The sequence below is a fragment of the Dendropsophus ebraccatus genome, chromosome 3 (assembly GCF_027789765.1).
Source record: "Dendropsophus ebraccatus isolate aDenEbr1 chromosome 3, aDenEbr1.pat, whole genome shotgun sequence".
NCBI classification, from domain to species: Eukaryota; Metazoa; Chordata; class Amphibia; order Anura; family Hylidae; genus Dendropsophus; species Dendropsophus ebraccatus.
Genome location: NC_091456.1, coordinates 84,934,791 through 84,952,780, shown reverse-complemented (window position 1 = coordinate 84,952,780; position 17,990 = coordinate 84,934,791). Strand labels below are relative to the sequence as shown.

The 17,990-nt window shown below is 41.5% G+C and overlaps 1 protein-coding gene across 1 annotated transcript in view; it reads right to left on the bottom strand.

Moving 5' to 3' along the window:
- Positions 1-466: 466 nt before the first annotated feature.
- NCBP1 (nuclear cap binding protein subunit 1) overlaps positions 467-17,990 on the bottom strand; it is a 40,207-nt gene continuing 22,683 nt past the window's right edge. The window contains exons 17-23 of the mRNA XM_069962117.1: positions 16,702-16,804; positions 16,492-16,585; positions 16,259-16,362; positions 11,686-11,800; positions 2,066-2,188; positions 1,873-1,986; positions 467-1,089 (exon numbers count right to left, since the gene is read on the bottom strand). Coding sequence (XP_069818218.1) covers positions 976-1,089; positions 1,873-1,986; positions 2,066-2,188; positions 11,686-11,800; positions 16,259-16,362; positions 16,492-16,585; positions 16,702-16,804 — 767 coding nt within the window. The 3' untranslated portion in view covers positions 467-975. The remainder of the gene's footprint in view (positions 1,090-1,872; positions 1,987-2,065; positions 2,189-11,685; positions 11,801-16,258; positions 16,363-16,491; positions 16,586-16,701; positions 16,805-17,990) is intronic.

Below are 17,990 nucleotides of genomic sequence, written 5' to 3'. Positions count from 1 at the left end.
ATGCCAGGCAGCTACCTGGCCTTCTTTGACTACCTTTGTGAGACATTACAGGTTTGATGCTTCTTTCTCGTCAAGAACAACCTTTGCAACATCTGTTCTTAATGCGGCTGTAATAAATAACCCACCCATTGGGGATAATGCTTGCTAATTCCCCATATGTTGTGATGCCAATGGGACGTAAGGGTAGCTGAAATTATTGTGTTAATTTGTTTTCCCTGAGACCCATTGGCATCACAAGACTCAGTCTAATATTAAAGAAACATAAAACAGGGAGGGAGTCTTGTGATGCCAATGGGTCTCAGGGAAAACAAATTAACACAATAATTTCAGCTTCCGGGTCTAGCGTGGGTGTAACGTTGTAATGTGTGTTATTTCGTGAATTGTTTAGCGCCGCACTACCCCTTTAAAAAGTTCTGTTGCTACAGAAGCTAAAAGAAACCAGAAGTTTAAAGAAACCAGAACAAAGTAAAAACAAAAGTATCTTTGTATTTAAATTGGGAGACACTTTCAACAAAAATACATTTGATGTAAGAAACAAAAAAACAAAAACAAAAAAAAGAAACACATACAGGCAAAAATTGCACAGCTTGTAGCCAAATAAAATAAAAGTCAAAATAAAAAGGACATTTGCTAGTGATTTCACCTTTGAATCCTTACTTCACATTACAAGACCTAGCAAATCATAAAAAAAAGCCTAGTCTATGGTAATGACTACAAATAGGTGGAGGAGGGAGAAGCATGAGAGCTTAAGCATCATAGCTAATCCAAAACAAACTGTTTGAAGCCTATTCTTAAAGGTTTTATCTGAAGCCAGATATTTTAAATACTACAAAAGTCTGCACCCATATGTTTTTTCTTTTATCATATCAGTGATAGAGTCTTCAATAAAAGAATTTCAAAAGTCCTTTTCTTACGAGGCTCCCCATTCTGTATTGCTGAATAGGGTAGAAACAAGTCAGACAACTGAGTTACTATTTAAGCCTGCAATGCACAGAACTGCTGGAAGACAGTCAGAATGTGATGGTCCAGTTCTCCAGTGAACAAGAGATTCTCCAAAGTCAACATGTACTGCTGGATTATCTGATGATGCTGGAAAAAAAAAAATAGAAAAAAGAAAAACATGAGAAATCTGAGATACAGTGGCTACAGTGATTTTCTACTTGTAGTTACAATTACCAAATCCACAGAAACTGCCTTCAATAAATAAATGTGTATACCCCTATTTAAGACATAACCTTTAATAAAAAAAAGGTTGGGGAGACAGGCAACCTGGCTGACACTCCGTAAGGGGCAACCCACTCTAATAAGGCCCTATGTTTAAAGTATGCAGCTCTCCCTACTCGCACAGGGTACACGCCCTCAAAAGGGCGACCTTGCCCTGATCTACCCCTTTGAGACTTCCCCTAAAGAAGCAAAAAATTTAACTACCCTAATTACTGTACCACTCTAACATACGTTTCCACCAAGTAATTATTATGCTCAGGGAGGGGAAACCGAGTAAGGGATTTACATAACAGACAATACATACACAAAAAGATCAAGGTGATAGTCAAAATAGGGGATGCAATTAAACCAATGACTCTGCAGCAGCAGAAACAAGTGATCACTCACAGAAGTGTATCTGGAGTGTGGAGTGCAGAACAGTGGCTCCTAACATGAATTCTCTCAGCTGTAGCAGAGTAGGCCACGTCACTTCCAGTTTATGGCGCCACTTCACAGCAGCATCTTGAGTTTCTAGGCATTGGGCAAGATAGCACAATGTCTAGAGATAGTTCAACCCCCTTCGATGATAATATGTAACTACAAGCTGACATGTCAAAAAAAATCTGCCTTACAAGTTAGTAATATACCAACCTGTAGAAAAATACCAACCTGTAGAAAAATTTGTTGAAGTCTCTCTATGCAGTTCTTATACCATGGAGTAATCACATCAATGCCCCCAGTTTCACAGCGGACTAGGTGCTCTGTGAGGATCATGATAAAACGCTGAAAGAAAAACACTTTATTAAGTCTGGCGGGGATGAAAGGATTAAACAAATAAAGAGTCACTTTTTTTAAGCAATACCTGGAAAATTACGAGGAAGAGATTTTTTTGTTCACTCTGTGCAGACTCCACTTTTTCTTGTAAACGTTCAATTTGCTCTTCCAAGGGTCCATCCTCCCTTCCACTGTCGTCGTCATTATCTCTCTAAAACAGACAACACAAATATGTCCCTCATATCTATTAGAGTAGTACTTGTGCTACAAAGTCAATTTAGGCTACAGCTACAATATGACATATGTAAAATGGTACATACTGTAACATATGTTACAGCCAAAGATTATATTGCTCGTGCTGCAGGATACCATGTCAAAAGTCTGGCACGTGCCCTGTCTTCTAAAGCAAGCGGTCAACGGAACAATGCAGTAGATAAGGTATCCTGCCGAGCATGTGGAATGATGGGTACCCTTTAAGCACAGCTAATAAAGGTGCAAAGTTTGTTTTTAGTGATGACTTCATATTTGACCTCTCTTCTCCTAAAGCGTAACGGTCTTTTTTTTTATTGCAGAAAACAGTAGTATAGGTGTTTTTAAGAAACTCTATAATTAAGTTATTAGGCAAACTCTCTTTCTCGTAGTCTTCATTGGGGGACACAGACACCATAATAAGACGTACGAGAAAGCCTCTTTCTTTAGTCAAAAAGCAATCTCCCAGCCTCCCCCCCCTCACTTTTCTGTGCATTATCAGGCAAAGCAGTCTTTATTAGGATGGGTTCACACTACGGAATTCTCGCGGATAAACTCCGCGGAATTCCGTCGGCTGTCCGCGCCTTTCCGCCGGCTCCATAGACACCATTTTATGAGCCGGCGTATTCCGCTATCCGCCGAAAGTAGTGACATGTGATTTCTTTCGCCGGATAGCGGAATACGCTGGCCCATAGAATGGTGTCTATGGAGCCGGCTAAAAGGCACTCGGCCGTGTGCACTGACATACTGCGGAATTCCGCGGACGTTATCCGCGAGAATTCCTCATTATGAACACATCCTTACAGAGAAACCAGTCAAGACGGGTTCTGCTGTCTCCATTATATCCCTATAGAGGAAGAGGTGACATGAAGGTCAGCTGTTTGTAGACTGTCTTGGCACCTAAAACGCTGGATTCAGGGGTCAGAAAGGTCAGTAATTATCTTGGAACTTGCTCAGCCCCTCCCCTCTCCATAGCCACATAATGAACACAGAAATCCTGCTTCATCTGAAGTCAGGGGGGACCTAGGAAAACTGCTTTTTGGAGTACAGAAGGAAACTCTTTTGGTAAATAAAACCTATTACATAGTTTCTTAAAATCGCTTGTACTATTGATATTTATTGTTTTAGGGTGCGTTCACACCTACCGCATCCGCAGCTTATTTTTCCGCGGAAATCCGCAGGTCTGGTAGTGCAGATTTCAACCTGCGAGAAATCCGCGTATGTGTGCGTTTTGCGGTTTTTCCGCAGCAAGTTTATCGCAACTGAAATGTCCGTTTAAAATGTCTCTCATTCTAAATGGACATTTCAGTTGCGATAAACTTGCTGCAGAAAAACTGCAAAACGCACACATACGCGGATTTCTCGCAGGTTGAAATCTGCACTACCAGACCTGCGGAATTCTGCGGAAAAATAAGCTGCGGATGCGGTAGGTGTGAACGCACCCTTAAAAAAATTGAGCCTGAAATGACAGTTACGCTTTAACCTCTTAGGGACATATGCTGTACCCGTACATCATATGTCCCCAAGAGGTGTTCAGAAGGGGGCCGCGCCGCGACCCCGCTCTAAACTGCCGCGATCCGACTACTATCTGCAGCACGGGACCGCGGCTATTAGCAGGAGTGGGCCGATCGCCGCTCCCGCTAATTAACACCGTTGGATGCAGCTGTCAAACATGACAGCTGCATCTAACAGTGTTAAATGCAGCCCATCCCTGGTGTCTAGTGGCGGATCCCCCCACGCAATGCGTTCGCGGAGGGGGGATCCCTTCATCTTACCGGGCCAGGCCTCAGCGACGTAATGACGCTGATGCCGGCTCGGTATTCTATTGTATTGGCCTGCAGCAGACCAAAGCAATAGGGGGGGGGGGGGGGGTGGGGGGGGGAAGAGAGTGTTTCCATTAATAAAAAGCCCCCTCCCCTAATAAAAGTTTGAATCACCCTCCTTTTTCCATTTTATTAATAAAAATAAACAAACATACATGTTTGGTGTAATCGCACGAACTATTAATTTATCACATTCCTGATCTCGCTCGGTATATGACGTAAGCGCAAAGACCTGACAAAGTGCAAAAATTGCACATTTTTGGTCACATCAAATCCAGAAAAGCGATCAAAAAGTCACATACGCAATCAAGGTACCGATAGAAAGAACACATGGCACAAAAAAGGACACCTCAATCAGCTCCATAGACCAAAGGATAAAAGCGTTATAAGCCTAAGAATAGAGCAATTTTAGGGAACGTTTTTTTGCTGTAGGTGGTTTTATTTTTTTTTTAAAAGCCATCAAATATAAAAGTTATGCAAGTTGCATATCGTTTTAATCGTAACGACTTGAGGAACATAAGTCCCATAATCTGTCAGAGCTGAAGCCAAAATAAATGTTATCCGTTACTCCAAAGCAGCAGACGCGTCTTCAAATTCTTACTACTACATAAACAGCAATTTGTAATGCTACATCCTGGGAACGTACTGTCAGAAAATATTTTCTGTTGACTGACAATTTTGAGGTAGTGTTTTTTTTTTTGTTTTTTTTTTTTAACGGGGACCTGTCACCCCGGCTGCCAGGGTCCGCCTGACCCCCCGGTGGAGCCCCTTATACTTCCCCCTCTTGAAGTCCCAGACCCTGTCCCGCCACAGTCAAAGCCCTGTTGGAAGCAGGGCGCGCGCTCACCAGAGATGAGTCCGACGCCCATAGAGAATGACTGTTCCAGTCATTCTCTATGGGCTTCAGATTCAACTCTGTTGAGCACGCGCACGGCTTCCGACGGACACTCTCAAGCGGCTGGACTTCGAGAAAGGGCCTGTCGGGCAGGCTTCATCCCGGCAGCTGGGGTGACAGGTCCTCTTTAAACCAAAAAGTGTGCAGTGGAAGCAGCAGAAGGTAGAAGTCTTTTTCTTATTTCCCCATTTTATCCTTGAACAATGGAAACCCCCCCCCCCCCCAAAAAAAAAAAAAAAACAACACACACACACAACGGACCAGTGAGCGAAATGCCCTTTATACTTCCACTATACTCAGATTACCTCCCATATAGTTTTTTTATTTTACTTTAAAAAAAAATTTAACATTTAAAAAAAATTATGTGTTTCAAATTGCTCTATTGTGATCCTTATAAAAACTTTTACTTTTTGGACTATGAGGCTACTTTTTTTTTCTTTTTTTGAGTATTCCTAAACTTTATTAAATTTTCATAGTACAAAATCATGTTAAAACCTCAATAATCCACATACTACCCCATACTATTTCCATCCGCTAAATATACCCGGTCTAGTTCATTACCATCCATAATAAACCATAACCAAACAGCAATATAATCCGGAGGGGATTTCACCAGGGGGCTCAATCCATCCCTTTACCAGGAACTATCTAAAATCTTCCCCTTACCAACAATATATCCCAGTTTACTAACACCACCACTATATCTTACCACTATACTAACCGCAGAATCCAGACACTGTCGGGAGAGCACAACAAACTAACTTAATTGAAAAATTATAAAGTCAACATTTAGCCAGCAGACTCGGTTGTCCCTCAACAGAGCTCCGCTCCCCTTGCCTACATTTCACCCCCCAAAGAAGAGGAAAGAAAAAGGGGAAAAAAAAAATAAATAAAATAAACACAGAAGGAAAAGAAAACAGACAACAAAATAAATAAATAATTAAACTAAAAATAAATGAGACTACTAAAATACAGAGATATACTTCTGTTCTTTATCCACCTGGTAATTCCATCCATTCAGGGTACCTTCTCTGGCCGAACCGCCCCATCTCTGGAGCCGTACTGCCCAGCAGAGCCCTTCCCACCAACCATTCCTTCCTGGAACACAGGAAAGCCCACTCAGGTAGACAACCAGTGCTCCATACACTCAACTAAACTCCTGGAAGGGCCTCATCCACCATTTATCATGATAAATTATGGTCCCCCCGTCAGCTTCCATTCCAAATCATCCCTCCACACCTCAGGTGTTATAAATAAGAATTAATTAAATAAATGTTTATAATTTAACTACTGAGACTTAAAGAAGAGCAGAGCCGGCCTTAAAAACAACCGAGGCAATCCCTCAAATCTTATAATCAGTCGTTTACCTTTACCTCTCTCCCGATTGTGTCCAGATCCACGGCCCCACCTACAACCCATCCTTTCACCCATTATCAACATAAGGTTAACAAGCCACCCTGGTTCTTCCTTCTCCGGTTACAAATATAACATATAATCATCCATTATCTTAGTTCAATAACATTTACTCCTTTCCTAGCCCTAGACATGAATCTTTTACTTATTATCAGGTATAGTATGGTGTACACAATTCTATATTAACTATACCGCACCCCCTATCCCACCCCCACCCCCTCCCCTCGGACCCAATGGCGGGAGAAAAGAAAAAAAAACAAAAAAAACAACTTCTTAATATCTTTTCCTATATTCGAAGAACGCTGGTACTAACCGTCATTTGTCCAATATTGCTTCCATCCTTGTACACATTTATTCACAGTATTGTACCCCCGTTTTCCCCTTTGATGCCACAGCTCATGTCCCAACATAGTGCTGGCTACTTCCTTCCACTCCGCTACAGTTGGGGCCTTTGGCGAAATCCAGTTTCTTAAAAATCACTAACCGTGCAACAAAGAACAATTTATATATGATTCCTTTTCTAATTTTAGGTGTAAGATCCACCTCCATCACCCCCAATATTGCACACTCATATTCTTTTTCACCTCCATCACCCCCAATATTGCACACTCATATTCTTTTTCAACCTTTAACTCAAAAATCTTTGTCATAACTAAAAAAATATCGTGCCAATAAGTTACCACCTTTCGACAAAACCACCAGTGGTGATCTAAATCTGTGTTCATGTCTTCACATCTTATACACTTTTGACTTTTATTTCTTTTCCACTTCACCATATCTTTTATTGAATAATATAATCTATGATTTACAAAAAACTGTGTCACCTTATTTGAACTATTTGTGATATGATCCCTTGCAGATTTATACACTTCCTCCCAAAATTCCAGCTCTTTAACCCCTAGTGTTTTTTCCCCATTTTTCTTGTGATTTCATTGTAAGTTTCCCATCTTCTAGTGTGCCCAATATTTTATACAATTTTGTGACTCCCCCTGTCGCCTTACCGTCTATCTGGATGACTTGTGTAAACACTTTGGAGCTCATCACCCGCCATTTATTTACATCTGTTACTGTTCTTACTGACATATATAACTGGAGGTATCTTAATTTACACAGCTTCTTATCAGAGGACCTGCATAGGTCTTCATATTATTCAAGACTCCATCTGTAAAAAACTGTTCCACGTACCTCAAACCACTTTGTAACCAATATTCTGGGTCTGCTAACCCCTCCAATTCTGGATAGTGATTGTTTCGAAACAAAGGTGCAAAATTAAGAGCCCCCACAACCCCCTCCCCTTTTTTCACAAGATACCATGTGCTTAACAGCATCCTCTGTATGGAATATTTAGGGTACCCTAATTGACTTTTCATTTCCAGCACCTCAAATATGTTACCAGCTGCTCCCTTCTGTTCTTCCACCCAATTTGCATATCAGGCATAGCTAGCCCTCCCTTTTCTTCAGGTTGAGTTAAGTATTTCATTCTAATACGCGTTCTTCTACCTCTCCAAATAAGCATGTTAAATACAGCTTCTATCCTCCGAAACACCCGTTTACCCAGCCATACTGGTGCTCCTGCCAATACATACAGCAACTGGGGTAACCATATCATTCTAATTAACCCCATTCTGTCCGCTCTCGATAAGGGTAATTTATTCCATATCTGGGCTTGTTGTTTCATTTTATTTAATCTAGGGGAAATATTCAGCTCTTCAAATCTCCGTATGTCTGCAGTAATCATAATTCCCAGGTATTTGAAGGAGCCCTCCGGTTTTAGTACCTGTAACTCAAGGCCTGGCTCAACCTCAATCTCTGGATCCAACAGCAGCAGCACTGATTTGTTCCAATTAATACCCAACCCAGAGTATTCCCCAAACCTGCTAACCTCCCTCATTGCTTCCTCTAGACCCACCCAGGTATTTCCCAGAAACAGGAGCAAATCATCGGCATACAATGCCACCTTGTCCTCTGTCCCCCCGGCTCCAAAGCCCTTGATCTTCTTATTCTTATTTAAAGCTCTAGCAAGTGGCTCAATAGCCAGGGCAAAGAGCAGGGGGGAGAGAGGACAACCTTGTCTGGTGCCCCTCCTTAACCCAAAGTACTCGGAGGAGGCACCATTAATTGACACTTTAGCCCTCGGCCTCAAATAGATCAGTTCCATCCACCTTAAAAAAACCTCCCCAAAACCAAAATTCCTGAGCACACTCCATAGATAGTGCCACTCCACACTGTCAAACGCTTTTGCTGCGTCTAATGACAGTATGAAATGGCCCCCATCCTCTTTACCTATCCGAATGTTAGCCTGTACTCGTCTTACATTATCATGGGTTGATCGACCCGAAATAAACCCACATTGATCTTTACCAATCAAAGTCTGCATCACTTTAGCCAACCTATTTGCTAGCACTTTGGACAACAATTTCATATCTAAATTAATCAAAGAAATAGGTCTAAATGATTCTGGGTCCCTCAGGTCTTTCCCCTCCTTAGGAAAACACAATTTCTGCTTCATACATTGAGTCTGGCAAATATCCCTTTATATGTGAATCTATCAATACTTCTTGAAGCTGTCCCACCAACACCTGGCCTAACATGTTATATACTTCTGATGGCAGACCGTCTGGCCCTGGTGTCTTCTCCTTAGGCATACCTTTAAGAGTATTCAACAACTCTTCTCTCTCTATTGGACGATCTAACCACTCCCTTTGTGTATCCAGCAGTCTGGGGAGCTCCAAGTTCTGCAAGTATATTTCAGAATCACATTTCTCCCAATCTAATTTAGTATCATATAGATTCTCATAAAAGCTAGCAAACACCTCCAATATTTTTTTTGTCTCTCTAACCACCTCTTCATTTTCTGCCCTGATCTCAGATATTACCCTACGCGGGCCTTTCCCTTTAACTAAATTAGCCAACAGTCTACCTGGTCTTCCCCCCTGAGAGTACCACTGTGCCCCTCTAAACCTACTCTGGTTCAATACCTTAATCTGACTGTATTCCTTAAGGGCCTCCACTGCTGTGCTCCATTCTTTCTTTCTCTCTGTTGTTTGTAACTCCAGGTATCTCTTCTCTGTCCCCCTCACCTCACTTCTCAAGGCTTCCTCTTGCTCTTGAAACTTCCTTCTTGCTCTAGCCACATCCCTTGTTATTAAACCTCTAAGGTATGCCTTTGAGGCATCCCATATATATATATATCTACCTTCAGCTGACCCCTTGTTTTCTTCAAAAAATACTTCCATTTCTTTCACCATATTCTGCTTAGTTTCAATTAGCCTTAACCAATGAGGGTTACATCTAAAGCCCTTTCTCACTAACTTCTCATCCTTCCCTATCAATCTCTATTTTTATTGGGACATGGTCTGAAAGGCTACGAGGTTAGTGTTTAATTTCTCTGATTCTCAACAATGCTTTATCGTTAGGCATGACCAAATCCAATCTTGAAAAGACCTTATGCGTTGCATTATAACAAGTAAATTCAGAGAGTTCAGGATTCAGATGTCGCCACACATCTATCCATCCTGTTTCTTCTAATACCTTCGCCAAGGGAGTTTTACCCTGCGACTGTACCCTATGCTCCTCTCTCTTTCTATCCCTTGCCTCATCAATCACACAATTGAAGTCGCCTATCATAAGGATTGGATAGTCATCGAATTTTGCTGAGAACCCAAAAAATTTTAACACTACTTCCATCGAAAAAAGGGGGTGGTATATAAACAAATGCCATTACAATCGGACTACCATCCACTTCCCCCGCCATAAAAACATACCTTCCTCCCTCATCAATTTCAACCTTTTTAGGGGTAAACTTAATACTATGATGGACTAGCACACTAACTCCTCTGGAATGAGATGTAAATACAGAATGATATTGCTCAGAACACCAACGCCGCTGTAACACTAACTCTCTTTTCCAAATGAGTCTCTAAAATACAAATAATAGCAGGTAGGTGTCTGGCTAGTTCTCTAAGAACAGCATACCTCTTTAATTTCTCATTTATTCCCCTAGCGTTCCAAGCTATAATTTTCACCATTCAAAAAACTAAACAAAAAAAAAACCACTTCCCGCCACTGGTACCCGCCCCTTCCCCCAACCCCCAATCCCCAACCCCCACACCGGCATCCAAGCCAATCTAGTTCAGATGCCGCTTAACTCTGTGCCCCTGAGCTGCCACACCGCACCGCGTCCTCTTTGAAGAAAAAAACAAACAAAACAAAAAACAAACAAGGAGAGGAGGAATTCCCCCTCCATTCCTTCTCTTCCTACTGCATACCATGATTATCTAACCAATTTGAGACTTCCACTGGGTCCTCAAAAAAATGTGTGTTTTGCAAATATATCAGCCGGAGTCTGGCTGGAAAAAGAACTGCATACTTAGGATTATTAGCCCTGAGTCTACGTTTAACCTCATAAAATTTTTCTCTAGATTTTTGGGTTGCTGCAGAATAATCTGAATAAAAATAAATGTTTGACCCATTTATCACTGTCTGGGGTAATTCCCTAACTTTCCTTAAAATACGATCTTTATCCTTAGCACAATGTATTTTTGCTACTGCTGAGTATAGAACTTAGTGTGGAAGTACAGTCGCTGATTATAAAATCTACTGTGGAAGTATAGCGGGCAGAGAAGATAATAGTGTATAACTATAGGGGATAATGTCCCGTACTGGAGGAAAGAAGAAGAACGATAAATTGGATCGCTTTTTAAGTCCAACAATGCAGGCAAAAAAGGCAGCCCCACGACTGAGCGAAGGAGTTAAAGACAAAATGGGTCTTTCATATAATAGTGAAGATGGTTTGGTAGATCTGGGAGGAGCTCAGGAGGCAGGTGCCTCGGCCCAAGAGCCCTCGTTAACCGAAATATTGGCAGCAATTAACAAATCTAATGAGACCCTAAATGGGATTACTGCACAGATTGGGGAAATGAAGCTTGACATATCAATTATTCGTAATGACATGAATACAATGCTAGATAGGATCTCTGTAAATGAACAAAGAATCGGAGCAATGGAGAAGCAAGTGGCTCATCTAACGTCTGAGTTGAAGGAAGTTAAACATGTTAATAAGGATTTGCAGACCAAGGTTGTCAACTTGGAGGATAGAAGTAGACGTTCAAACTTGCGGATTGTAGGGGTTCCGGAAGGAGTAGAGGGAAAGGAATGTACTAAATATGTCCAAGACTTAGTGGTGGATACAGTAGGGAGCAGTGAGCTCTCAGAGCATTTTTGTGTTGAAAGGGCACATAGGGTCTCATATAAACGAAAGATCTCCGGGGACACCCCAAGACCGATATTAGCAAAAATACCTCCCATATAGTTGTGTTGATCACTTACCCGTTTATGCTGTTTGGCTAGCCGTTGTTTGGCATCCTCCAACTCTTTCTGGATTTTTTGGACATGTTTATTCATTTTTCTGATTGTGGAGTGCAAAATTTCCCAAATATATAACCTAGCAAAAAAATAAAAAAAAAAATAAAAAAAATGAAGACATTTTAAAGATGTAATACTCTAACCCCTTAAGGACACGGCCAATTTTTGTTTTCGCACTTTTCATTTTTCCTTCTCGCTTGAATTTTCTCACCTACAGACCCATATAATCCCTTATTTTTTGTGACCCCAATTGTACTTTGCAATTACAGACTTCATTTTTCCATATAATATACTGCAAACCTTAGGGAAAAAAAATATTTTTTTCCCCCAAGGTTAGCAGTATATTATATGGAAAAATGAAGTCTGTAATTGCAAAGTGCTCACACAATAGAGGGGAGTTTTCAGTTCAGTCTCCTACCGGCCTGGAAAGGGTGACTACAAGACTACCAGTGATGCAGCACCTTCAATATCCAGCCCGTGTGATTACACCTCTTCAGGAATCTTTAATCCTATACTCAGTAGTATGGAAGAAAAAGTGCCAGAGACTCCAGGCATAAAATATATTTAACAACAGATCTGACGTGTAATGCCCCTTCCTTAGAGATAATACAAAGATAATGAATGTAGAACACTGAATCTATAAGTATGACCCTTTTTACATAAAGTCTGTGCGGTTTCACCCACATACTGGAGGCCACAGGTTTAAAAGGAGTAATACGCAGAGATTCAATGTTCTACATCATTTTAGCAAGCATAGTGTGTCGCACCATTTGCCATTTTGTCACAATGCGGACGCTAGTTTGCTAAAGGTTTACCTCGTTGAACAAAGTATGTAACATGTATAACTTTTATTGTATCTGATGGCCTGTAAAAAATATATGTACCTTAATATCGCTCCATTCCCATGCTTATAGCGCTTTTATCCTTTGGTCTATGGGGCTGTGTGAGGTGTAATTTTTTGCGCCTTGATGTGTTCTATCGATACCTTGATTGCGCATATGCGACTTTTTGATCGCTTTTTATTTCAATTTTTCTGGATTTGATGCGATCAAAAATGAGCAATTTTGCACTTTGGGATTTTTTGCGCTTACGCCATTTACCGTACAAGATCTGGAATGTGATAAATTTATATTTTGGGCAATTAAGCACGCGTCGATACAAACATGTTTGTTTATTTATTTTTATTTATAACATGGGAAAAGGGGGGTGATTCTGACTTATTAGGGGAGGGGGCTTTTTATTAATAATAACCCTTTTTTTTTGTTTTACACTTATACTAGAAGCCCCCCTGGGGGACTTCTAGTATAAGTGCACTGATCTCTCATTCAGATCTATACTGCATAGATATGCAGCATAGATCGATGACATCGGCACTCGATTGCTTCCGGCTGCAGCCGGAAGCAACAGAATGCCAAGCTGGGATCAGCGCCATTACGGCGCAGACCCCGACCGGCACCAGTCACGGAGATTGCTCCTCCGTGACGTCACGTGGGAGCGATCTCCCCACTAGACACCAGGGATAAGCTGCTCTGAAAGCGTAACCGTCATTTCAGGGTTATTTTTTTGAAAACATTAAATATCAACAGTTCAAGCGATTTTAAGAAACTCTGTAATAGGTTTTATGTAGTGAAAGAGTTAAAGGACAACTCCGGCGGGACCCCCCCAAAAAAAATAACACAGACACACACAGACACCATACTCACCATCCCTCCGGTGACGATCGCCACTCCATTCGCCCGCCGTCCGCCTCACCGTCACCTGCCTCCGCCGTCCAGTGATGTCTCTTGCTTCCGGGTCCATGAGAGAGAAAAGGCTGCCAGTGCGCTTGCGCACCGGCAGCCTTTTCATTGGCTGGAGCGCATCACATGGCTTCCAGCAAGCTCAGCCAATCAGGGCTGAGCAAGCTGGAAGCCATGTGATGCGCACCAGCAGCCTTTTCATTGGCTGGAGCGCATGTGCACCAGCAGCCTTTTCTCTCCCATTCACTCTCAATGAAGACGCCGAGGAGGAAGAAGACCCGGACCGCCCCCAGCTCTGACATCACCCGACACCAGAGAAGAGGACCGTGACGACCGTAATAGGTAATGTATATATTCTTTAACTTCCGGGGTGGGGGGGTCGGAGGTCGGAAAGTGGGGGAAGGGGGCCAGACCGGGTATTTAACCACATTACAAAGTTATATAACTTTGTAATGTGTGTTAAATAAGCCAAAAAAAAATTTCGCCGGAGTTGTCCTTTAACTTCTGGACTAAAAAAGCAATCTCCCAGCCCCCACCCTCACTGCAAAAGAAGCAGGATTTCTGTCTCCATTATGTGTCTATGGAGAGGGGAGGGGCTGTTAGGAGTGACTGAGCACGGAGGATTTCTGCAAAGCACAACACTCTCTAATCTTTTCTCAGTAAATTCATAGATAAGCACTGACCTTTCTGAAACCTGAATCCAGCGTTTTAGGTGCCCAGAGAGTCTACAAACAGCTGACCTTCATGTCACCTCTTCCTGCTCCCTCATCTTCCTCAGCCCCTCCCCCCTTCATAGGCTTACAATGGAGAGAGCAGAGCCCGTCTTCACTGGCTTCTCTGTAATTAAGACGGATTTGCCTGATAATGCACAGATAAGAAGTCAGGGGGGGAGGCAGGGAGATTGCTTCCTGAGTACAGAAGGAGGCTTTTTTGGCTGATGAAACCTATTACAGAGTTTCTTAAAAACGCTTATACTACTGATTTCTGCAATAAAAAAAAAACATGACAGTTACACTTGAAGTCTTCAGATGCAGCTGTCAACTTTGAAAGCTGCATCTGAAAACTTAATTAGCGGGCACAGCGATCGGACCATGCCCACTAATAGCCGCAGCCCCGGGCTACATGCGGCACCTGGGACCGCGGCGGTTCAGAGCGGGGTCGCCACACGACCTCGCTCTGAAAGCCCCCACCAGCGCGAGGACGTACAGTTACACCATCGTGCAGGATGGGGTTAATGTGGGGAGTGGCTAGAGATTATGTGGTTGCGGTAAGGGTTAATGAATGGGAAGTGGGGCATAATTTCTTTTGTAACTTAAATATAAATGCATTCATTGTCTTTGTGTTATCTCAGAGGAAGGAGCATTAGTCTCAGATACGAGTCAGATCTTTTATTAAATATGATATATTTTATGCCTGTAGTCTCTGGCACTTACCTTCCATAGCACAGGATTGAATATTCCCGGGGAGATGTAATCACCCGGGCTGGATATTGGAGGTGCTGCATTATTGGGAGTCTTGAAGTCACGCTTCCAGGCCGGGAGGGGATTCTGTTACAACCAGAATAATTGTTTGCTCTCCTAATTTTTATTTTTTGTGTCAATCATTGTATATACCAGTGGAGGATACATGCAATGAAACTGGTATAAAATGGTGTCCTGGGCATTGTCATCAGTGGTGTGATGAGAAATCACCACTCACCAATTGTAAGTTTCAGCCTGGAAGAATTGAAGGGTATTCACATTGTAGGACAGTACTGCTCCCAAAAGTTTGTTTTTTGTTTTAGATACTATTACCATCCTTATAAAGCTTTTATTTTTTGGTCTTTGGGGCTATTTGTGTGATTTTTTTGCGCCATGATGTGTACTTTCTATCGGTACATTGCTTGTGTATATGCAAATTTTTGATCACTGTTTATTACAATTTTTCCTGATTTGATGTGACCAAAAATCAGCAATTTTGCATGTTTGCGCTTGTGTTTGAGATCAGGAATGTGATTATAGAATATTCTGTGACAATAGCAAATATGTTAAATGTATAAAATGGATAAAGGGGGGTTATTTAAAATTACAGCATTGGATTTTTCTATTAAAAGTAATATGTAGTCCCCCCCCAGGGACTGACTGAATGTACTGATTGCTCATAGAGATCAATGCAGTACATACAGTGGGCAGGGGCTGGAGATGACTAAGGCGCTCCTGGCACTAGACCACTGGGGATGCTGTCTTAAGAGCATTTAAATGGTTAATCAGCCGGGTGCAGGAATCATGTGCCAGCTTATAACCGCAATCCCAAACAGCAGGTTACACAAGCCGGGAGTGGCAAGGTACAGAGCGGGGTGACCGCGCCTTAGGGACCACATGAGGTACGGGTATGTCATGAGTCCTTAAGGGGTTTTCCCAATCTCTACTCATATAGTTATATTTGTAGCACTTGTCAAGTTAATTTTTACCAAATACATTAATTTAGCAAACTTGCTTTCTTCTCCAGATATGCTCAAGCTACATTCACATGTCTGTAGCTGCTATAGATGTGCATATGTAACAGTCTTGGTAAATGGTGATCAGTGCTGTAATTGCAGTTCATACTAGGACCTGTCAGTAAGAATTGAAGTGTAAATTAAGTAGTCCATAGGGAGGATAAGAGTTTGTTGTTGTTGTTTGTTTTTTTTAACTCACAGCAGCATCAAACAAACAAGCCATCATATGTAGACAGAAAAATAAAACAAAATATTGCTCTTGGAAGGTGAAAATATAGAAAAAAAAGGGGATATGGAGGCAAACTATCTCCAGTTTTCTCACCTAGTAAAATCATGTGATAGCTCCGGGGAGAAGATCCAATTAGCTACAGCAGCACAATCGACAATTTGTGTTCGTATCATTTTATCCACAAGAACTGCCGTCATCTGCAAATACCAAAAACATTCCAAAAATGCTTCTTTTGTATCTAAGCACAAGCTAATTTAAATTCAACATTCTATAGCAAATTAGGATCATAACCTTTAAAAAATAAAGTTCCATCTGTAAAACCCCACCTGAGGATGATTTTTCCAGACATCATAAGCCACTCTCAGAATGTGAAGCTTCCCTTCCTCGCTGTCAGACAAAGCCTTAAATACGTTATGAAACCTTTAAAAATACAATTATAAGTGTCTAGAAATGATGCAGTAGACAATTGTCAAATTTTTAAAGCTCTGCAATACATGTTGGCGCAACAGAAACAAGGAATAAGTCATCTTACTTACTTTGCAAGCGCACTAAACGAATGGCTAAATGATTTTGAGGCCAAATTAAGAAGGGACTGAACAAACACCTCTATTTTCAATGGATTAAAGCTTACTCCTTCATCTGGAAAAAAAAAAATAAAAAAAATCACACATGTGTAGTTTGTGTCCAGGATTATCTAATTTGTACTCTTTTTTTTTTCCCCAGTGTTAACTCACTAACCATATTTTTATAGTGTTATTTGGTTCAATACTGCAGCTGGGTCACATGGCTCCTAGTCAGATTATCAGAAAATTACATGCTCTAATGTGTAGAAAGGATGTCTGGTTTGGCCGACTTCTTGTCAACAAAAAGGTTTACATAAATCATCTATTAGATATCTTAGGCTACGTTCACATCAGCGTTTGACCATCCGGCACCATTCAGTCTACCTTTTCCGTTTTGGAGTAAGCAAAACGGAAACTGTCGGATCCGTTAAAATCCCCATAGATTCCCATGATATTTTAGTGTGCTCCGTTTGCCCTAATTGTGCTCCGTTTTCATGCAATCCGTTCAAGATCCGTTTTTTTGAACGGAAGAAAAAAATAGTGTTTGCAGTATTTTTCTTTCCGCTTAAAAAAAAACGGATCACAAGCGGAAAGTGCACTTCCGTTTTTTTTTTTACATTGTAGTCAATGAGGACGGATCTAAAACGAAAGGTATTTCCGTTCACATCCGTTTTTTTCATCCGTTTTTGCACTGAGCATGCGCAGAAGCAGCAAGAAAACAAAGAAGAAAAATAAACGGATAGAAAAACGGATGCTGACTGATGCAAACTGATGTCAGTTTTTTTAGCCAAAATACAAACGGACCATTAAAAAAAAAAGATGAACATTTTGCAATCAGTTTGCATCAGTCTGCTCATCAGTTTATGCTCATCCGTTTAATTAATATAGACGGATCCGTTAGAAACTTAAAACGCTAGTGTGGCTGAGCCCTTAGGCCTCAAACGCAACCCTTTCCCACACACCCTCCTTCTTCCTCTGTATATCACGCAATTTACAGAGTGCTGCTGAAGATATATTTGCTGCCGTACCTGTGGGACTAGGAGAGCAGTGATTTAGTAGGAGAGCCTATAGAATGGTATGCTGCAGAGTTATACAACTGGCTTGCACTGCCTCTCCGTTCTGTACGTACAAGCTCTTTTGTGTCCTATATATGCAGCCTAAAACTGCTCTTCTATGTATGAGAGCTACAGTAAACACGGAGGAAAAAAAAACACAGCCAGAAGCTGTATCTAGTAATACTCTGGTGCAAGCTAAAAGGAAAG